The 23,166-nt window shown below is 42.7% G+C and overlaps 1 protein-coding gene across 3 annotated transcripts in view; it reads left to right on the top strand.

Annotated features, from left to right (window-relative positions):
• The window catches only part of LOC101482796 (glycine receptor subunit beta), a 74,756-nt gene that overhangs the window by 38,309 nt on the left and 13,281 nt on the right, over nucleotides 1-23,166 (top strand). For 2 of the 3 annotated variants that reach the window (XM_024802652.2, XM_024802651.2), the window contains exons 7-9: nucleotides 9,552-9,689; nucleotides 10,638-10,790; nucleotides 12,581-12,729. In XM_024802652.2, the coding sequence (XP_024658420.1) occupies nucleotides 9,552-9,689; nucleotides 10,638-10,790; nucleotides 12,581-12,729 (440 nt within the window). Of the gene's footprint in view, nucleotides 1-9,551; nucleotides 9,690-10,637; nucleotides 10,791-12,580; nucleotides 12,730-13,636; nucleotides 13,974-23,166 lie in introns of those variants that run through there. The other variant, XM_076884591.1, reaches the window with a different exon arrangement.

Raw genomic sequence — 23,166 nt, 5'->3', positions numbered from 1 at the left:
TGTAGAGCTCCGATGCAGCCATAGGTATAGCTGCTTCTGACGGACTTGGTCAGCTTTGTTCACTTATTGGGGTGAGGAGTGGAAGGTAAGTGAGTAGAGCTATGCTGTAGAGATGAGACGAAAAATATATCAGCAGCGTTGAACACAGCGTGCTACTAAATTGCATTTTAATTACTAACTCTCTGCCAATTTACTCTTTGACAACTTAAAAGGTATTAAAAATAAGAATTAATGATACATTTCAAAACTTCAGCACTCCGTAGGAATGTGAAGAAGACCTGGAAAGTTTGCAATATTTTAAAATTAAAACTACAATTAAATGAAATAATTAATGAGAGAACAAAATTTCTGATGCAAAGGCTGTGATTGGGGAACTTTGAACATGGTTATAAATCTGGAACATTCCTTGTTAACCAGCTAACGCTAAATAGTAGGGGTGCAACGATAATCGTATCGATATTGAACCGTTCGATACAGTGCTTTCGGTTCGGTACGCATATGTATCGAACATTACAAATTTTTTTATTTATTTTATCAACTTTCCTTCTGACGATGCTGTCTGTGTTGAGCGCTCAGTGGATCTGCGCTCGACAGTGCAGCCTAGGCAGAGTAGTCGAACGCAGATTCACTGAGCGCAGGGCAAGCTAGCGAGACAGAAGTTAAGCTCTCCTTGCAACATGGCAAATTGAACCTCCCCCACCCTCATTCAGATCTGGCGTTTGGAACTATTTTGGTTTTCATGTGACGTATGACCCTGAAGGTAAGCGTGTCATGGACTAAAGTAAAACAGTATGTTGGATGTACCACGCAATGCTCAATTACATGGGTGGGAACTAGTGCGTTAGTGCAGTTAGCTCATTAACGTGTTGGCCGTCCAGCCCCATGCACGGGCGATCCGCGGTAGCTCGTTAATGGAGATTTGCCGTGTTGTGGCGTTAACGTCATTTCAACAAGATTTACGCTGACAGCACTAGTGGGAACACAACGAATATGACTGCACATTTACGCCGACATCATCCTAGTGCAAAGACAAGTGGAAGCAGACAAAAACAACAAGCACGCATGCTACAAACTTGAGTCATTTAGACAGCCGTTAGCACATGATTCTCCTTATGGGGACCTGATATGTTTAATATGCTGCTGAGAATATAGCCCAGAAGAAGCGTATAGTATAGCTTTTATTTTGGAAAGAGCCATTTCTCTGTAATAAACTCTCTTTTCCAAAGATCAGTGATTCCTCAATCAGATACAGGGCTTGCAAAATTGCCTGCCCGACGTCCCGGGACTAGCGATTTTTCCAGTCGGGCTACCAAAATCTATCTCTGCCCTGCCCGTCGGCCTATCGTAGGAAGGAAAAATATATGTCAATGCTTTTGCATTCTTTTGGAAATGTAGCTGGGTAATTATGTCATTGGCATCTGTGAGCCACTGTCAATATGTGACATATTGAAATCGCGTTTGAATTTGCACTTGTTTTTTGCTTTCACTTTGCAATCGCACGAACTGTGTATAGAGAGCGACAGCACTGATTGGTGAGTGACGATAATTTGCTCACCAATTCCTCTGACATCGTCTCATCAATCATTAGCTTACTATGCAAACATGACAAGTGAAATCTCCCGCAGCAAGCTTAAACATGTGAGAGGTTGATCGCGCAGAGAATCGCTGAGCTTATGTGAGTGCATCTGTAAAAGCAGCAGGATATATATTTTAGTTCTGCTGAGCCAAATAAGACAGGTCAGGGTGAAGAAGTGACAGCCAAAGAAAAGCTTACCACAAAACGGAAAAGTTATGACAAATCAGACTATAAGGCAAAAAGAAAGTGCAGCTTTATGGTTTCATGGACAACAGAATTTCTGTGGCTACAATATGACGAGCTAAATAACAAGGGCTGCAATTAAGTGGTCCGCAGGTGCGCATTCGCTGTCAAAATAAAAAACACGCACTAGATAAGAAGTTGCAACGCGTGTTTGCGTACATAAGATTTTCAGGAGGAGGACAGACATTTGTTTAGAACTCTTAAAGATGTCGAAGAAGCAAGCTCCTTTAAGCAATTACTGTGATGTTCCTCCACCTCCAAAGAAATGTCAGGAGTCCGAACCACAAAAGAAGCACGTATTCTCAGAAAAGTAGTTGCAGGAGGTGAGCTGGCTTCAAACAAATGATGAACGCACAGAGATGTGGTGCGGAATGTGCCGTGAAAATTTAATAAATGACAAATTAAAAAGGCATGAACATTTTTTTTTGTATCAAAAAAATATCAAACTGTGACACCAAAGTATCGAACCGAACCGAACCGTGATTTTTGTGTATCGTTGCACCCCTACTAAATAGCTAAAGCACTGTCAAACATATGCATATGGCGTTGTACTATATCATTATATTAATCCCTTTACTATAGTATTCTTTTGTTTTTATGTTTTAGTTTCACTCTGATTTAATGGTATGTGGCGGTGCAATGTAAAATAAAGCATCGGGAGCTGGGATGCTACATCCTGACTCCTGTATTCTTTGGCTTGCTACTGAATTGTGGACCCACGCACACATGCAGACACAAGGAGAGCAGTACAGTGAAAAGATGGATATGGAGCTGAATAAACTACAGGGTGGGCCATTTATATGGATACACCGTAATAACATGGGAATGGTTGGTGATATTAAAGTCCTGTTTGTGGCACATTAGTATATGTGAGGGGGCAAACTCCTCAAGATGGGTGGTGACCATGGTGGCCATTTAGAAGTCGGCCATCTTGGATACAACTTTTGTTTTTTCAATAGGAACAGGGCCATGTGACACATCAAACTTATTGGTAATGTCACAAGAAAAACAATGGTGTGCTTGTTTTCAACGTAACTTTATTCTTTCATGAGTTATTTACAAGTTTCTGACCACTTATAAAATGTGTTCAATGTGCTGCCCATTGTGTTGGATTGTCAATGCAACCCTCTTCTCCCACTCTTCACACACTGATAGCAACACCGCAGGAGAAATGCCAGCACAGGCACCCAATATCCGTAGTTTCAGGTGCTGCACATCTCGTATCTTCACACCATAGACAATTGCCTTCAGATGACCCCAAAGATAAAAGTCTAAGGGGGTCAGATCGGGAGGCCTTGGAGGCTTTTCAACTGGCCCACGACGACCAATCCACTTTCCAGGAAACCGTTCATTTAGGAATGCTCGGACCTTGCACCCATAATGTGGTGGTGCACCATCTTGCTGGAAGAACTCAGGGAACGTGCCAGCTTCAGTGCACAAAGAGGGAAGCACATCATCATGTAGCAATTTCAAATATCCAGTGGCCTTGAGGTTTCCATTGATGAAGAATGGACCCACTATCGTTGTACCCCATATACCACACCAAACCATCACTTTTGTTGTTCCAACAGTCTTGGAGGATCCATCCAATGTGGGTTAGTATCAGACCAATAGCGGTGGTTTTGTTTGTTAACTTCACCATTTACATAAAAGTTTGTCTCATCACTGAACAAAATCTTCTGCGTGATCTGAGGGTCCTGTTCCAATTTTTGTTTTGCCCATTCTGCAAATTCTGTGTGCCGATCTGGGTCATCCTCGTTGAGATGCTGCAGTAGCTGGAGTTTGTAAGGGTGCCATTTGTGAGTAGCCAATATCCGCCGAAGGGATGTTCGACTAATGCCACTCTCCAGTGACATGCGGCGAGTGCTACGCTGTGGGCTCTTGCTGAATGAAGCTAAGACAGCCACTGATGTTTCTTCATTAGTGATATTTTTCTTGCGTCCACATTTTGGCAAATCCAACACTGAACCAGTTTCACGAAACTTAGCAAGCAGTTTGCTAACTGTAGCATGGGAGATGGGTGGTCTCGTAGGGTGTCTTGCATTGAAATCTGCTGCAATGACCCGGTTACTGCGTTCACCAGATATCAACACAATTTAGATCCGCTCCTCACGTGTTAACCTCTTCGACATGTAAATGGCTGTGAACAAAGAGAAACTTGTAAATAACTCATGAAAGAATAAAGTTACGTTGAAAACAAGCACACCATTGTTTTTCTTGTGACATTACCAATAAGTTTGATGTGTCACATGGCCCTGTTCCTATTGAAAAAACAAAAGTTGTATCCAAGATGGCCGACTTCTAAATGGCCACCATGGTCACCACCCATCTTGAGGAGTTTTCCCCCTCACATATACTAATGTGCCACAAACAGGACTTTAATATCACCAACCATTCCCATGTTATTACGGTGTATCCATATAAATGGCCCACCCTGTACATCGCAGTTTTTTGACGTGAACAGTAAACATGGACAAGACATGCTGGAGAAGCCCTTCACTGAAGAAATCACTGAGCATTAAAGATAAGGCATCAGCTCTAAACATTCTGGTTCTAAATGCTCATCAAAATCATCTGGGGGTATTGAAGCGGCATGAGCAAGAGCATTGGCAGAAGCTGCAAGAGCTTGTGAAACATTTGTAGAAAGGGAAAATGCCATCAAGGTTTCCAAAGCAAGATTGGAGGCTAATTTAGATGCCCTGCATTTTGAAAAGTAGGCAGCAGCTGCATTGCCCAGGTAGACACATTAAAGGCCGCAGGCTGCTGTGGCTCAGGAGGCAGAGCAGGTCATCTACTGGAAGGTTTGGAATCAAATGTTTGGTGGATCGATCCCTGGCTCCCCCAAGTCTGCATGCCAAATATTGCAAGATATTAACCAAAGCTGCTCTCTGATGCATCCATCAGAGTATGAATATGCGTAAGCACTTTAATCATAGAAGAAGATCAGTGAGGAAGAAAGTGCTCTTGTGAATGTTAAGTGCTTTGACTGCACCATGAACAAATGAAAACCAATATGCAGCTAGTCCCCTGATGAAGAGTATGCATCCAGTGCAGGTGTGATGGACATGGCAAAAACTTTGGCACATATAGAACTGGTCGGTCACAATTATCACAATTTGATGACTGTCCAGAAACCTACAGATCATGAACGTCATCTTTCCTTACCACAATAAAGGATTTAAACCTTACCACCAGTTAAGAGTTGGACTTGCTTGCAGCATTAGCCCCATTGTGCAGAAGCCGCCATGCAACTTGCAGGACAAATGGATTTCTCAAGGATCAAAGTATAAGGAAGAGTATCATATATCTTATCATCCCGTCTCTTTCCTTACTCAGTTTATCTGCCTGGTGGCAGATAAACTGCCTGGTGGCAGTTGGGATCATTCCTTGTCTTGACAAGGAATGATCCCAGCTTTGTACATCAAAGCAACTATTTTCCCAAGCTAGAGAGGCTTTTCTTAAAGCCTGTAAAATTCAGGAAACCAGTGTCGATGCAAAAGACTAATGTCTAGTCGGATGCAGATCAGAAGGTAACAGCTAACGATGAACCAGATAAATATTGTCCCATCCACTACAAGCCTCACCCACTGAGGAAATGCTGTGGCTTTAGATTGGAAACAACTGAAGATTAGAAGGCCTGCTTAAAAGAGCAACAAAATTGTTTCAGATGCTGCTCATCATCTGGACATCTTGCCCGCACCTGCAAAGCTGCATTAAAATGTGATGAGTCCAGCTATAGATGGAACATAACCCTGACAGACCCAGCAATGTTTGCATGCTTTTCAGCATTTACTTTTTTATTATTTCACAGTTGCTGTTACAACACTTCTCGGCTGCAGTGTCCCGGCTGCCAGCCACACATACACAACAACAACAATGCAACAGGGGCCAGACTCCAAACACTTTGGAGAATGTGAGAATGTGGATGAGGGTCTGGTTTCCAAATGAACCAACTAAAGAGGAAGCCATTTGCCTGATTAAGGGAACACAAACCTCTCTTGCAGAGTCTTATTTAAGCCTTAAAAATATCGTATCAAACAGCATGAATATTCTAAGAGCATTTCCAGCAGAAGACCACATGCAGGACATCAAGTGTCCAAGCCTCTCAGTTCACTAATACCACTTGGCTGACTGGACCAGCATTCTTAAATCAACCACACAAGAGCTCTGTTGAGCAGCAAAACATCTTCAGTCTTGTTGACCCAGAATCAGATAAAAAAGGTTCAGTCACAAGTCACAGCTGTGCAGCTAGGGCTACGTTCACACTCCAGGTCTTAATGCTCAATTCTGATTTTTTTGATCAAATCCAATTTTTTTTGTCTGCTTGTTCACACTACAAATAAAATGTGACAGCAAACACACTAGTGTGAACCCTCAAAGCGGCCCGCATGCGCAAAAGAAGACATCACACACAACGCGCTCTGTTTAGACCCAGACCAAACAGTATTGTTTGACTGTTTCGGATTTTATGTTTTCCAATTTTGCTTTAAGTTATAAAGTTATTTTGTTATTTACATATGGCCTAATAATGATCCTTGTTGCTGTTTAAGAGAGGAGCGGTGCTTCAAAGGATAGTTGCAGATTTCTGTCAGAATCTGCAGATTATACAGTACAAATAAAATGTTCACATATCTCCAACATTGTCTTCCCAACAGTTTCACAGACATCTACACTGGATGGCCAGGAAGCGTTCACGATGTCTTATTGGGCGCTTCTCCGGCACTGGTAATTGGTGTCTGTCTCGTGTCAGTGATGTAAAAGACGGATTTAAAGGCGACATGAAACTGCCATGGTGCTGGGTCGTTGACCCAGCGTTTTGGGTTTTATATGATTATTTTCCTCTCTTCTAGTTATTCCGATTTTGGTATTCTGTGTCCTCCCCTTGTGCCCTGTTTGTGTTCTGGATTTCCTGTTTTATTTTGAAGGTCTGTGTGTGTTGTCATTGTGTTCAGCTTGTATCCTCCAGTCGTCTTTGTGTATTAGGATCAGCTGTTCTTTCCTCCTGTGCGTGATTACCTGATTACCTTGTGTGTGTGCATAGATAGTGGGTGTCGGTCTGTGCTCGTTGTCAGCTTGTCTGTGTTTCATGGTGTTCTGTTCCTTGTTTGCGTCTCTCTGCCCCTCACCCCGTTTTGTATGATCTCTGGTTTGTTATTTAGTTTTTCCAGTCTAGGTTTCTTCAGTTAATTGTCATGCCTCACTGCCTGTTCTGTCACTCCGTCACTTGGAAATAAACGTCACTAGCATCATCAATCTACTGCCTGCATTTTGGGTCCTCTTTCCCTCCAACACCACACGGCTCGCCTCGGCAACTGTGACACAAACAGCAGTCGCTTTCTAAAACATCAGATTTGTATCGGATTCAGTACCACATACGAAAGTGACCCAGGTCGGATTTAAAAATATCGGATTTGTGCTGTTCAAACTGTCATACCATGATCGGATATGGGTCGCATGCGGTCAAAAAAGTCGTGTTCGATGTGCTTTTGCCTGCAGTGTGAACGTAGCCTAAGAATGAGGAAAAGACAACAAGAAAATAAACACGCAAACAAGAAACACATTTTTTTTCCCATTCAGGGCAACTGTGTTGGTTCTTGGTATTAGTGCAGTTTGAAACATTTTTGATGCATTTTTCAAAAGTATATAATAACAACTGATAGTCGTTTTGCTAAATTTTCCATGTTTTTATTTACCTGACCAAGTATTGGAAATACTCAGCGAAATACTTAGGTCATATCTTTTTCAATTCAATTCAATTTTATTTATATAGCGCCAAATCACAGCAACAGTCGCCTCAAGGCGCTTTATATTGTAAGGTAGACCCTACAATAATACATACAGAGGAAAACCCAACAATCATATGACCCCCTATGAGCAAACACTTTGGGAAGGAAAAACTCCCTTTTAACAGGAAGAAACCTCCAGCAGAACCAGGCTCAGGGAGGGGCGGGGCCATCTGCTGCAACCGGTTGGGGTGAGAGAAGGAAAACAGGATAAATACATGCTGTGGAAGAGAGACAGAGATTAATAACAAGTGTGATTGAGTGCAGAGAGGTCTGTTAACACATAGTGAGTGAGAAAGGTGACTGGAAATGAAAAACTCAATGCATCATGGGAATCCCCGGCAGCCTAAGTCTATTGCAGCATAACTAAGGGAGGATTCAGGGTCACCTGGTCCAGCCCTAACTATATGCTTTAGCAAAAAGGAAAGTTTTAAGCCTAATCTTGAAAGTAGAGATAGTGTCTGTCTCCTGAATCCAAACTAGAAGCTGGTTCCACAGAAGAGGGGCCTGAAAACTGAAGGCTCTGCCTCCCATTCTACTTTTAAATCCTCTAGGAACAACAAGTAGGCCTGCAGAGCGAGAGCGAAGTGCTCTAATAGGGTGATATGGTACTACAAGGTCATTAAGATAAGATGTGGCCTGATTATTTAAGACCTTGTGTGTGAGGAGCAGGATTTGGAATTAACTTCTGGATTAAACAGGAAGCCAATGAAGGCAAGCCAATACTGGAGAAATCTGCTCTCTCTTTCTAGTCCCTGTATCATGGATGGATAAAGCTGTGTGTTATCTGCATAGCAGTGAAAACCTATGAAGTCTATTAGATAGATATGACACAAACCACTGCAGTGTGGTACCTGTAATGCCGACAGCGTACTCTAATCGCTCTAATAGGATATTTTGGTCGACAGCATCGAACGCTGCACTGAGGTCTCGCAGGACAAGCACAGAGATGAGTCCACTGTCAGAGGCCATAAGAAGATCATTTGTAACCTTCACTAAAGCTGTTTCTGTGCTGTGATGAGCTCTGAAACCTGACTGAAGCCATTCCTTCAAATAAGCCATTCCTCTGCAGATGATCTGTTAGCTGTTTGACAACTACTCTTTCAAGGATGTTTGATATGAAAGGAAGGTTAGAGATTGGCCTACAATTAGCTAACACTGCTGGCTCTAGAGATGGCTTTTTAAGTTTAATTACTGCCAGCTTGAAAGCCTGTAGTACATAGCCGAATATTAGAGATAGATTGATTATATTTAAGATCGAAGCTTAAATTCATGGCAGGAGTTCTCTGAGCAGTCTTATAGGAATGGGGTCTAAAAGACATTAGATGGATTGGAGAAATGAATTACTGAAGTTAACCCAGAAAGATCAATCAGAGAAAAAGAATCTAAATGAATATCAATGGTGCTGTAGATAATGTTACATCTGTGAGATGATTATAAGTCTTTTTTTTTCTCTAATGGTTAAAATTTTATTTGTGAAGAAGTTCATGAAGTCATTACTAGCTGTTAAAGGGATGGTTGGCTCAACAGTGCTCTGATTTTTTGTCAGCCTGGCTACAGTGCTGAAGAGAAACCAAAGCCCAATCAAGATGGTTTAGGAGCATAGAGTGAAGTCAAAGGGGCCAACAAGTGCTCAGTACTTTGTATGTTATATTTCATGAAAACTACCACATGTGCTGTAATATAAAGAGCTCTGTTCTTCTTCCAGTAGCTTCTGGAATCTTGATTTTAAATTACTTCCAGCAGATTTTGGGGCTGCTATCCCCATTTTAACATACTCATCTAATGGTATACTGCAGTGGGAGAAGGCAAAATTAGTTGAAACAAAGAAATTAAAAAATAATTTGAAGTCAAAATGTAAACTATTCATATTATGTATTATATTGTGTACTTTTTATGTCTATTATGCTGATGCTGTAAAATTTATGATTCTAATTTTTATGTTTTAGTTGGCTACACCACCAGTGATCTTGTGTTCATGTGGCAGTCTGACCCAGTTCAAATGGATGAGATTGCTCTCCCACAGTTTGACATCAAGCAAGAGGATATAAAATATGGAAACTGCACAAAGTACTACCAAGGAACAGGTTAGTAATCTGTAATTGAATTAAAAGACTATGTCCAATTTCTGTAAATTGAAATTTTATTATACTATGCAGGCAAAAACTAGTCTGTGCATGTATTACTTCTAGGCTAGGCTATAGTAACCCATTATTATCAGGTCACTCTAAGAGCTTCTTGTAAAGCCTTCAGTTTGTTTAGAATGCTGCAGCAAGAGTACTGACAGGGACTAGAAAGAGAGATGATATTTTCTCCTAATTCCATCGCTTACTCTCAGGCTACCTGTTAAATATAGAATTTAAAATCCTTCTTAAATAAGGTCTTAAATAATCAAGTCCAATCTTATCTTAAATAAATAATAGTAGTATATTGTCACAGTAGGCCACTTCTCTCAGACTGCAGAATTACCTGAGTTTCTCAAAGCAGAATGGGAGGAAGAGCCTTCAGTTATCAGGCCCCTCTTCTGCAGAACCAGCTTCCCTCTCTACTTTCAACATTAGGCTTAAAATTTTCCTTTTTGACAACTCTGGATCAGGTGAGCCTGAATCCTCCCATAGTTACGCAGCAATAGGCTTAGGCTGCTTGGGGCTTCCCATGATTCATTGATTGTTTCTTCTTCGCTCACCTCATTTTCGTGTTCTGTGCATTTATCGACCATTATTATTTTTATTCATTAGCAGTGATTAAACTCTATCGCTCTCTTCTAGTATGTCTTTTGTCACTTCTACTCTCCCCTCCCCTAAATAGTTTCTTCCTGTTAAAGGCGAGTTTTTTTGTTCGCGTTGTCACCAAGTGATTGCTCATAGGAGTTGTCTGATTGTCGGGATTGTCTAAAAAGATAATTTGCCATTATTAACTACAATGAAAATAAGATAGTTTGTCTCAAAGTAATGCAGAAAATATTGAATATGAACAGCTTATCTTATCTATTTAAGATCTGTGTGTTTGAGTATTTAATCATTCTCTGTTTCCAGGATACTACACCTGTGTCGAGGTTATATTTACGTTGCGACGGCAGGTCGGTTTTTACTTGATGGGAGTTTACGCTCCAACACTGTTGATTGTTGTTTTGTCCTGGTTGTCATTCTGGATCAACCCTGATGCCTCAGCTGCAAGGGTGCCACTAGGTGAGTACCACAAAAACACATTTTGCATTCTTTGTTTGAATCACTTTACATTTAAGTAAACTGTAACCAAATGTTTGCATTTCAGTGCTGGGTACCCTATACAGAGAAGTGTTTGGCCTAAGACTCCTCATGCTTAAATTTCAATACAGGCATTGATTATTTGTGTTTGCAGGTAACACAGCTGCTTCTTTATTCAAGACAGTTGGACACCTCAAAGGAAAAAAAAACATACAAATCACTTAATAATTGTTAATTTCCACTTAGGTCTTGCATTGACCATGCTGGTTCATTGTCAATACATACTGGTGCAATTAATGGGACAATGAATTACGTTCTATTACTGTGCTTCCCTTTAAAATCTCAGCTTTGAAATAGGTTTCTTGAAAACAGCAGCTGAATTCATGAAAACACTAAGTTTATGAAAAGCATTTGTCAAGAGTTTGTTAATTTTGACAGATGATTTTCGTTTAATATTGTCACCTAAATTCTTTTACTTTTAGTATAGTTTTAGTTAACCAAAAGTCATAAGATTATTGTTGATTAAATCTAAAGTTGATTCAGTTGACTAAAATATAAAGTGTAGAGGTCTCATGTCTTTCCAGTGAGAGTAGCTCCAAGGGTCAACCTTTTGCTGTGTTTTCATGAGAAACAAGGAGCATGGGAGAAAGCTGTACCATGTACTGAAAAGAAAGAAAAGCAGATGTAGATTAAATGTCTATGTCTAACCTTAATGCACAAGGATCATTTCTAAACTTGTCTCACCTGTCTCCCCAGCTTTATCGGTTCTGATTGAATCCAGTCTCCCCAGCAATGCCTGATCTCATGTTACTTTATATAAAATGGACCCCATTAAGTTCCATAAAGCTTGCCATCCAGATTTTAGAATAGAGAAATGGTATGGCATCTTTGTGTGTACATGAGCATATTCTTATTTGTTGTGGCTACGACTGTTACTGGAAGACAAACTGATAAATTTGTCATTTATCTGTGTAGAGCCATATATTTTGTTTCTTACATTTCACCTTCACAAAGCTACTGTAAAGCAATACTTATCAAACCTAGTTCAGTAATCAATTGCTATGAACATGTGGTTATTTCAGCATATATAGCATGTAATTCGGGCAAATATAAAGCAAATCTGACTATGCTGGCCTTTACAGAATTGTAATTGGATTAATAAGACATGACATCAACAAATTTAATAACAAGATGCATGTCTCAGAGGGGCTTTAACCAGGCCATTTTCTGAGAAACATCCTCTTCCTGATGTCAAATTTGTTTTCAAGTCCTATTGAGAGCATTATTATATGCATGCATGAGATTTTCATTATGAATCAGTACCTAATTTCAGTCAAGATTCCTCGTTGCTCTGTTCCCACAAAGACAGATTGAATATTGAATGATGAGAAAAAAAAGTGCTAGCTGTAACTGTAGACTGATCATTCACTTCTTAAAACTTTACCTCACTAAAACATATTTTAATACTACTGTTTCCCTCTGCTCAGATTGACATAATGATGCAGCCATACATTTAATACTGTGCTTGATAAAGGATCATAATGTTCAATTTACAGAACTCTTAAAGAAGGCATTCAGATGTAACTGAGTTGTAGCAAATGCGATGTTATATGTATATTCAATATGGTGTATTATAATGATCACTACTTTTAAAATTGAATCTCCTCTTTTTGATGTATCCAAGCAGAATTAAATGATCAGAAATCTCAATTACCTGGAAATGATTATTATAAAATGGTAAAATTAACATGTTAACGTCTGTGCTTTTCTAGGTATTTTGTCAGTGCTTTCGCTATCCAGTGAGAGCATGTCCTTGGCTTCAGAGCTACCAAAGGTTTCCTATGTAAAGGCTATTGATATTTGGCTCATTGCCTGTCTGCTCTTTGGTTTTTCATCCCTGGTGGAATATGCTGTAGTCCAGGTCAGTTCTTGCAAACAACCACTCACACTGTACTGTAAAATACATCTTGCTATATATAAAATATCTGTGTACACATAGCTTAGTTGGAAAACCTACTTGGGGAACAAGCCTTGGGACAAGATAACAATAACTGCATCAGCAATTCAACAAAATATTTGCATACTATTTTGCAGTGTAGAGGTTTCTGTCAGAGTTTAGGGTCCAGATGCAGATGTGCAGAGATGGAATTCTAAACAAAAAGCAAGCGTTTATTTTGGCTGCCGTTTGCTGTTTTTGCATATTTCTCCATCTCTGAGTGAAGTCCCCTCACAGTCTTTTGAGATGCAGCACCAGGCTTATAGCCTGGTTTATAGCTTGGTGCTGCAGCACACACACTGTCTATTAAACCGACCAGAATCTGTTTGTGCGTTTGCAGTTGGAGACTATCCCAGTTGCCATTGGTGAAGAGACAGGGTATACCTGGACAGATCACCAGTCTCTAGGCTATAATAAAAATGAAATGTTTATTACTTAAATTCAAAAATAGTACCTAGAACTTTTCATTCATGTTTCCCATGGAAATAAGTTGACAGAACTTAAAAGGAATCCTAGTAATGGTCAACAGTGGCTAACACAGAGCACTGCAGTCAAGCGAGCCGACATCAATTTTCTTACACTGACTGCACTAAGCTTTACAGTAGCGCTTCTTCTTTGTTGCTGATTGAAAACACAGGCGCAAGCACACACACACACACACACACACACACACACACACACACACACACACACACACACACACACACACACACACACACACACACACACACAAATGAACACATTCACTTTTTTTCTCTTCAGGAAATTAAGAGAAATTAAGCTCCTGCACCATTGTTTTCCTGATTGGGTGTTCATTTATTCTTCTTTTCAGTTTGGGTGGCAATGTTATTCTTCCTTCAGCTACTCTACATCTCTGTCAAGGTTGATTTCTATCGGCAGCAATATCCCACAGAAAATAAAGGACAATTATGCTCGACTTCAAATTCTCATCAGATTCCTCTTCTTGGACATCTCATCGCAATCCACTGCACAAACATAAGGACATTTCTGTTCAAATTCAATATAATATTACATAAAAATTTATCTGTGATTGTGGACATGAAATTGCCAGTTGACTCTTCCTCTGGGTTACCTTCTCTACATGTCTGCCAACAGGCTTATTTTAATAAATAAAAATGTACATAAACAATCATCTTCAATAGTTGACATGAAATTCAGTGGAAGAATGCTTGTAAATCCCTCCCTCTTTGGGATTTGCTGACCATAACCCATCTATTAGACTGTCTTTTAATCAATTTTAACTTTGGTTTTATCGTTCTTCTATTGAGTCTGTTTTATCTCTTTGTTTGGTGGCATGGTTTGGTCAGACCTCTGTCACAGAGAAAAACTCACTAAATCAGATTTTGCCTCTCTGTACTCTAAACAGGTACAGAGGGTGGCTTTATCAGTTCTTTATAATGGTTCCCATTCTCTACGGGGTGAATATCAGTGTCTTCCCTCTGGACGGAGGTTTCTAGTTACAAGATGCAGGACAAAGCATTATAAAAACAGCTTTGTCCCTGCTGCTCTCACTAAACCTAATAAGAACTGTTTTTGGTTTGAGTCATCTTGTCTATTTACCAAATATGTGTCTGTCAGGATTAAATACGTGTGTGTGTTTTGTGAAGGGATGCCATATGCTATCTTTTTTTCTGTAAAACAAATTTACCTAAAGGTATAAATACAGTAACCTTGAACCTTGGAGGGGCTGAACTGCTGATCTTTAATAATAATATGATTAATAATAATAATAATAATACATTTTATTTGAATGTGCCTTTCAGAACATTACATACATTTTTAATACAATGTTATCACATTCCTTTGATGTGATGTGATCATATTGCGTTGACTGTATTGAGCAAAATTGTCCTTTAATTTTTGTGGAATATTGCAGCCAATAGAGATTAAACTTGGCACAGATTTACAGCAGTTGGATGACAGTAAGAATGTGTTGAAAGTTTCAGGTCAACTTTCAAGGATAATTTTTAATTTATTTTCGAATGTGCCTATGTGCTGTGTCTCAGTCCAGCTCTGTCCAGCGATTGATAGGATTTCAGCCACTTCTATCTGCTAGTGGTACATGCAGGGCCCAATCCTTCCATCATAATTCTTCTCCCTGCCTCCTCTTCTTTCTCAGGTTTCTGATGCCTGAGGTATTCACTAAGTACATGATCAGTTGTGGCTGTCTTTCTGATGTATTCATGGTTCTTTATTGTTTTTTCCTGAATTTTTTTTTTGCTTTTATTTTTTGTGGCACTCGGGCCTCTACAGCCGAAGGTTTTGTTGTCTTGATGTCAGTGGCGTCACCTCCTTTGGCCAGCTGATTATACCAACCGGCAGGGTGTAGGCGGTGATTACCTGGATCTTTTTCTCCCCATTCAGCTGACTCCTCAGCACCTACCTTCTCTCTGCAGGTATTTGCTGGTTGCGGTTTTCCTAGTGGCTTCTTCATGGTTTCCATTTGCCTGTGGGATTCCAAAGTACTTGTAGCCGTCCTCAATGTCTGCCTTCTGCTAGTGCAATCCCCACAGTTCTGACTACCTTCCCTCTCTGCTTCTCCAAATGACATTTAGCTGTTGTTGCTTTATATCCTCGTGGTGTGGATGAGTGAATCGATGTCTCGTTCACCCCTGGCATACAACTTGATGTCATCCATTTAGAGGAATTGGCTAACAGTTGCTCCATTCCACTGTCAGTATACATATTCAATCTTGTTAAAGGTATGGGTGATGGGTTTCAAGCCTATGAAGAACAGCAGTTGGGACAGAGCATCTCCTTGGTACTTGATGGTGACTTGTTCAGTTGTCTTGAATTTGGCCTATAGGTTATAGCATTGTTGTTCAAATTACAAGGACATGGATGTGAACAGCTGTCTCCCTCAGGATAACCCTGGTTTGGGCCGTACAGTTTTATACTACAACAATAACAAGTACTATTATGGGTATCTTCTTCCGGAAGCAATGTGGCAGTCCTGTTGTCTCCTTATGAGTCTTCACTTTGTCCCCACCTCCTATCTGCTCCTTTTTCCTGGAATCACAAAGACAGACACAAAAACACCTCCCTGCCTAGCGCTGATCATTTTAATATTACTGATTCTACATGTCTAGTTCAGGACATTCTGTTCAGACTCCCTTCGGTCCAGAGAATATCCTTCTAACATTATCAAGTGTGATGTGTAAGCATGTTGCAAAACCCTCTGCGCTAAGTCAACTCTTCAATATTTCAGTCCAGACATGCCGCTGGATGAAGCTTTTGACCTTCAAACATGGAGCGCTAACTTGTTTATGAGCACACTGCATTGTGTATATAAAAACAATAAAACCAGCTTTGTTTAATCATTTTAAACCCTAACACTCATTCTTTTTTACCAATTCCTTATGTGCCTGATCCTCTTAGCTGCTATGCGGCCTGACAGGAGCTTCCGTGTTGTGCTTTGGCAGGTTATCATTCCCTTCTGGGGATCCTTGGGGATCAGGACTGTCTGGCCTTCTGTCCTATTCTGGGTGTTTCTTATCTATTAGCAGCTAGTTCATTTGTACTGGAAGCTGCTTATGGAGTGCAGTTAGCTTCTTTAGCCAATAGGTGTGAATATATGACACGTGAAGGTCTGCCACTGTGACGGTTACTGGATCCTGTTCAAGGTGGTGCTGTGGTCCTAGCTTCCCTATCTACTGAGCATTGTTGTTATGAGCCCCATCCTTGATAATACTAATATTAATAATAATTAATAATAATCATTATTAATAAATTGATTTGTATAGCACTTTTTAAAAGATAGGCTTGCAAAGTGCTTCACATTTTGAATAAAAGTCACACACTGCAGATAAGTATGCATGTTAAAACATACTGTCACACCTTCATTTCAGCCTACAGGCAATTATGGTCTATCCTTCAAACTCCACCATTAACCACCGTTACCTTCACCCTCCACATCTTGTCGAGCTCTTCTCTGAGCCCTTGGTATTCCTCAAGCTTCTCGTGTTCCCTCTTTCTGATGTTGCTGTCTTTGATGCCGCTACATCTATCACTACAGCCGTCTTCTTCTGTTTGTCTACCACCACTGTGTCTGGTTGGTTAGCCACCATCATTTTGTCCGTCTGTATCTGGAAGTCCCACAGGATCTTAGCTCGGTCATTCTCCACCACCCAGTCTCCCAGTTTGACCTTGGGACTTCCAGGCCATATTCGGCACAGATGTTTCTGTACACTATGCCGGCCACTTGGTTATGGCATTCCATGTATGCCCTGCCTGCTAGCATCTTGCACCCTGCTGTTATGTGCTGGATTGTCTCAGGGGCATCTTTACACAGCCTGCACCTGGGGTCTTGCCTGGTGTGATAGACCCCAGCCTCTATGGATCTTGTGCTCAAAGCTTGTTCCTGTGCTGCCATGATCAGTGCCTCTGTGCTGTCTTTCAGTCCAGCTTTGTCCAGCCTCTGATAGGATTTCTGGATGTCAGCCACCTCTGCTATCTGCCAGTGGTACATACCGTGCAGGGGCCTGTCCTTCCATGATGGTGCCTCCTCTTCCTCCTCATTCTTGGGTTTCTGCAGCCTGAAGTATTCACTGAGCACACGGTCGGTTGGGGCCATCTTCTGGATGTATTCGTGGATGTTTGTTGTCTCATCCTGGACCATGGTGCTGACACTCACCAGTCCCTGGCCTCCTTCCTTAAACTTAGCGTACAGCCTCAGGGTGCTGGACTTGGGGTGAAACCCTCCATGCATGGTAAGGAGCTTCCTTGTCTTGATGTCAGTGGCTTCTATCTCCTCCTTTGGCCAGCTCATTATCCCAGCAGTGGAGCAGTGTGATATGACCAAAAATATTTATCACGAAATACATTTGAAAATTTGCGATAACGATATAACTGATGATATAATTGGCACTAGACAAAACACTTTACATCTCCACAACTTTATTAGTGCAAAAAAAAAAAAATCAATGTATTTTCACTTAAACAAGCAGCTGTTTTTTATGTGCATTAAAGTTATATAAAAATTTAACAGTGCAAATGCAAATTCCTTACTGACAGTTTAACCAAAAGGCATTTCCAGTGGAAATTGGCCGACATATCCTCAGCATAACCATTTATAATATCTACAAAACTTAAAAAGAGGTTATACACACACAATACGGTAATATTATGTTGAAGCACAGTACGCATCACTCCGCGAGGCTCCTGCCTATGATAGCTGTAATGCTCCGACAATCCATCAAGCGGTGTGGATTCATAGCTTAGCAAAGTTGCACTACAACATTTGACAGATTTTCGAGCGCCGTGTACCATATAAAATTGTCATGATCCTGGGTCCTTTTGACCCAGCGTTTTGTGTTTTCTCTTCGCGATTTTGGTTCTGTTCTCTAATTGGCGTTTACCCTGTTCCCCCCGTGTGTTCCTGTTTTATTGTGAAGGTCTGCGTCTTATGTGAGTGTTTTCAGTTTGCCTCCCTGGTCTCGTCATGTTAATCACTCCCAGCTGTGTCTCCCACCTGTGTGTAATCTCCCTGTGTTCTGAGTGTATTTAAGTTGTATTTTCTGTCTTAGCAATCGCTGGTTCGTCTGTGTTGTTTCCCCTCGGTCTCCCCGTATGTATTTCTCCGGACCTCCCTGCATCCTCATTCTGGTTTGTCTTATTAGTTTACCCAGTTTAGGTTTCCGGTTTCATGTTTTGTCGCCACCGCTGTTTGTACTTACACCCCTGTAAATAAACACTCACCTGCACCAGAGCTGCCGCCTTTTGGGTCCTTACTACAAATCCACACGGCTTGCCCCGCAAACCGTGACAGAACGAACCAGCCACCATGGACCCAGCGGCAGTCAATCCGTCCGAGGAGCTCCAGGATGACATCGGCTACAATGTGGAGATCCTCCTCGGGCTGTGGCTGGAGAATCCTCCGTACGAGCTTCGCCGCGCCGTGGAAGGTCGGCTACAATGTCTCTTTTCCGGCCTGCCATGGCTACTGAATTCACTTCCTCCGACCATACAGGCTTTTCTCCGGCACACACCTCACCTTCTCTCAGCCACTCCTGCCTCGCTGCCCGACTCGCCGGATGTGATCTTGCCCGGCCCGTCGGAGCCGTCTGCGGGGAGGAAACGCCGATCGCGCCGCAAGCGTGCCACCCCACAGCCGGACGTTCGGGCTTCTAAATCGCCGGCTGTGGTGAGTGAGGACTCTTTTTCATTTTCAGACTGCATGACTGTTCATTCAGGGGCTGCGTTTTGTGTGGCGGATGTCAACGCGAGCTGCTTATCGCCTGTGCAGCTACCGGCAGCTCGGTTAGCTCCCTCGCAGCCACTCTCAGCTCGGTTAGCTCCCCCGCAGCCACTCTCAGCTCGGTTAGCTCCCCCGCAGCCATTCTCAGCTCAGTTAGCTCCCCCGCAGCCAGTGCTACTCTCAGCTCAGTCTCCTGTGCCTCCTTCAGCTCAGTCTCCTGTGTCCCCTTCAGCTCAGTCTCCAGTGTCCCCTTCAGTTCAGTCTCCAGTGTCCCCTTCAGTTCAGTCTCCAGTGTCCCCTTCAGTTCAGTCTCCAGTGTCCCCCTCAGTTCAGTCTCCAGTGTCCCCCTCAGTTCAGTCTCCAGTGCCACCCTCAGTTCAGTCTCCAGTGCCACCCTCAGTTCAGTCTCCAGTGCCGCCTGTAGCGCAGGCCCCAGTAGCTCCAGTGCCGCCTGTAGCGCAGGCCCCAGTAGCTCCAGTGCCCCCGCTACCCGTAGCTCTGGCTCCAGCAGTACCGGTTCCACTCATTCACTCCATGCAGGGAGAAAATTTAAGGTCCAGTCAGGGAGTTTCTCGCGCTTTAGCTGCTTCAGGCACCGTTCTGCACTCCAGGGCTTCCCCAGAGGCTAGGTCTCAGTCCCCAGCTGATTCTGGACCCCTGAAGATTAAGCAGCCCTCAGAGAACAACTCCGTGTCAGTGCTGTCTGAGCAGGGCCAGTGCTCAGCACAGCACCCATTGCCTTCATGTCTGCCAGAGGACTCCATGCCTGCTGGCTTTGTGATGGCTTCTGCTGGAGGGTCCAAGGGGCCCGTCCAGCCTTCATCTCGTGTCTCCGCTGGAGGGTCCGAGGGACCGCTCCGGCCTTTGTTTCCTGTTTCCGCTGGAGGGTCCGAGGGACCGCTCCGGCCGTTGTCTCCAGTCTCCGCTGGGGGGCCCGAGGAGCCCGTTCAGCCACCTGTCTCAGCTGGAGGGCCCGAGGAGCCCGTCCAGCCACCTGCTGCAGCTTCATCATCATCCTCGCCGGCTGCAGCATCATCATCATCCTCGCCGGCTGCAGCATCATCATCAGCCTCGTCTGGTCCAGCCTCATCATCAGCCTCGTCTGGTCCAGCCTCATCATCAGCCTCGTCTGGTCCAGCCTCAGAGCCTTCAGCCTCGTCTGGTCCAGCCTCAGAGCCTTCAGCCTCGTCTGGTCCCCCCGAACTGTTTGGACTCCTGTGCTGTCGGCCCCCTGGCCGGCCCCCTGAACTGTTTTGGACTCCTGTGCTGTCGGCCCCCTGGACTCTTCTGTTTTGGGCTCTGTTTTTTCCTGTGTTCTGGTGTGCTTCGTTTCTTTTGGTTTTGGGCTCGTTTTTTGTTTTAGTCTTTTGGCCTTCTGGTGCTCCGGTTTTGTTTTGCTTCGAGCCCTCCTTCCTTGTTATCATCCAACTGTATTTCTCCAGTCTAGTCTTGCAGTCTCGGCTGACTACTTGGTCTACCAGTATCTGGTGTTTTGCACCTCTGGTATTCTTGCCAATCCCTTTCTGTGCCCCACTCATTGGGCTATTCATCTTAGCCGCTATGATGCCTGACAGGAGCTTCCACATGGTGCTGAGGCAGGTTATTGGTCCGTAGTTGGAGGGGACCTGGGGGTCCTTGAGGATCAGGACTGTCCGGCCTTTGGTTAGCCATTCTGGGTGTCTCTCGTCAACTAGTAGCTGGTTCATTTGTGCTGCCAGCCACTCGTGGACTGCAGTCAGCTTCTTTAGCCAGTAGGCGTGAACCATGTCAGTTCCTGGTGCTGTCCAGCTCTTCACACTGGAGACCCTTTCTTGGATGCCTGCCACGGTGATGATTATGGACCCTGTTGAGGGAGTTTACTGTGGTCTGCCCTCAGATCCACTTGCCACTGAGCATTACCGTTATGGGTTGCGTCCTTCTTCCATATGCTCTTCCAGTATTGTTCCCTCTCCAGCCTTGGTGGTGCTGTTCTCATAGGCTACGTTCACACTGCAGGTCTTAATGCTCAATTCAGATTTTTTGATCAAATCCAATTTTTTTGTCTGCTTGTTCACACTACAAATAAAATGTGACAGCTAACGCACTCTAGTGTGAACGCTCAAAGTGGCCCGCATGCGCAAAAGAAGATGTCACACACAACGCGCTCTGTTTAGACCCAGAGCAAACAGTATTGTTTGACTGATGGCCCTTAATATAAAGACTTCGGACTTTACGTTTCCCAATTTTTGCTTTAAGTTTTTTTCTTATTTACATAATAATGTAGATAACTTAATAATGATCCTTATTGCTGTTTTAGAGAGGAGCGGTGCTTCAAAGGATAGTTGCAGATTTCTGTCAGAATCTGCAGATTATACAGTACAAATAAAATGTTCACGTTTTCTTCCCAACAGTTTCACTAACATCTACACTGGATGGCCAGGAAGCGTTCACGATGTCTTCTCGGGCGCTTCTCCGGCGCTGATAATTGGCGTCTGTCTTGTGTCAGTGACGTAAAAGACAGATTCAATGCGACATGACCGTTCAAACAGCAGTCGCTTTCTAAAACATCGGATATGTATCGGATTCAGTACCACATACGAAAGTGACCCAGATCGGATTTGAAAATATCGGATTTGTGCTGTTCACACTGTCATACCATGATCAGATATGGGTCACATAGGGTCAAAAAAATTGGATTTGATGCGCTTTCGCCTGCAGTGTGAACGTAGCTATATTGTTCCCCTGCCACTGAGAGTACACCTTAGCTGGTTCTGTGGAGAACAGCTGGTTTATTCTCCTACCTTCGATCTCTCTAGTGTACCTCTTCAAGCAGCTGGCCAAGGCTGTGAGTTGTTTCCAAGGCCTCAGGTATGGACAGCTTGCTGTACTTCTTAGGCACCTTCTTTGTCTCACCTTTCTGCAGCTCTGATAGTTGGCTAACCTTCCGCCGTACATATATATATATATATATATATATATATATATGTATATATATATATATATATTAGGGGTGCAACGATATTCGTATCGATATTGAACCGTTCGATACAGTGCTTTCGGTTCGGTACGCATATGTATCGAACAATACAACATTTGTAATTTATTTTATCAATTTTCCTTCTGACGATGCTGTCTGTGTTGAGCGCTCAGCGAATCTGTGTTCGACTACTCCGCCTAGGCTGCACTGTCGAGCGCAGATCCACTGAGCGCTCAACACAGACAGCATAGTCAGAAGGAAGAGCGCAGGGCAAGCTAGCGAGACAGAAGTTAAGCTCTCCTTGCAACAGGCATTGAACCTCATTCAGATCTGGCGTTTGGAATTATTTTGGTTTTCATGTGACGTATGACCCTGAAGGTAAGCGAGTCATGGACTAAAGTAAAACAGTATGTTGGATGTGCCATGCAATGCTCAATTACATTGGTGTGAACTAGTGTGTTAGAGCAGTTAGCTCGTTAACGTGTTGGCCGTCTAGCCCCATGCACGGAGCGATCGGCGGTAGCTCGTTAACGGAGATTTGCCGTGTTGTGGCGTTAAGGTCATTTCAACATTTAACCTGAAAGCACTAGTGGGAACACAACGAATATGACTGCACATTTACGCCGACATCATCCTAGTGCAAAGACCAAAACAACAAGCATGCTACTAACTTTAGCCGAGTCATTTAGACAGCTGTTAGCACATGATTTTGCATTCTTTCAGAAATGTAGCTGGGTAATTATGTCATTGGCATCGGTGAGCCACTGTCAATATGTGACATATTGAAGTCGTGTTTGAATTTGCGCTTGTTTTTTTGCTTTCACTTTGCAATCGTGCGAACTGTGTATAGAGAGCGACAGCACTGATCTGTGAGTGATGATAATTTGTGCACCAATTCCTCTGACATCGTCTTATTAATCGTTAGCTTACTATGCAAACATGACAAGTGAAATCTCCCGCAGCAAGCTTAAACATGTGAGAGGTTGATCGCGCAGAGAATCGCTGAGCTTATGTGAGTGCGTGTGTAAAAGCATTTCAGTTCTGCTGAGCCAAATAAGACAGGTCGGGGTGAAGAAGTGACAGCCAAAGAAAAGCTTACCACAAAACGGAGAAGTTATGACAAATCAGACTATAAGGCAAAAAGAAAGTGCAGCTTTGTGGTTTCATGGACAACAGAATTTCTGTGGCT

Source organism: Maylandia zebra, linkage group LG6 (genome assembly GCF_041146795.1).
Source record: "Maylandia zebra isolate NMK-2024a linkage group LG6, Mzebra_GT3a, whole genome shotgun sequence".
NCBI lineage: Eukaryota > Metazoa > Chordata > Actinopteri > Cichliformes > Cichlidae > Maylandia > Maylandia zebra.
The sequence above is the reverse complement of the archived record's forward strand: the minus strand, read 5'-3'. Positions and strand labels throughout refer to the sequence as shown.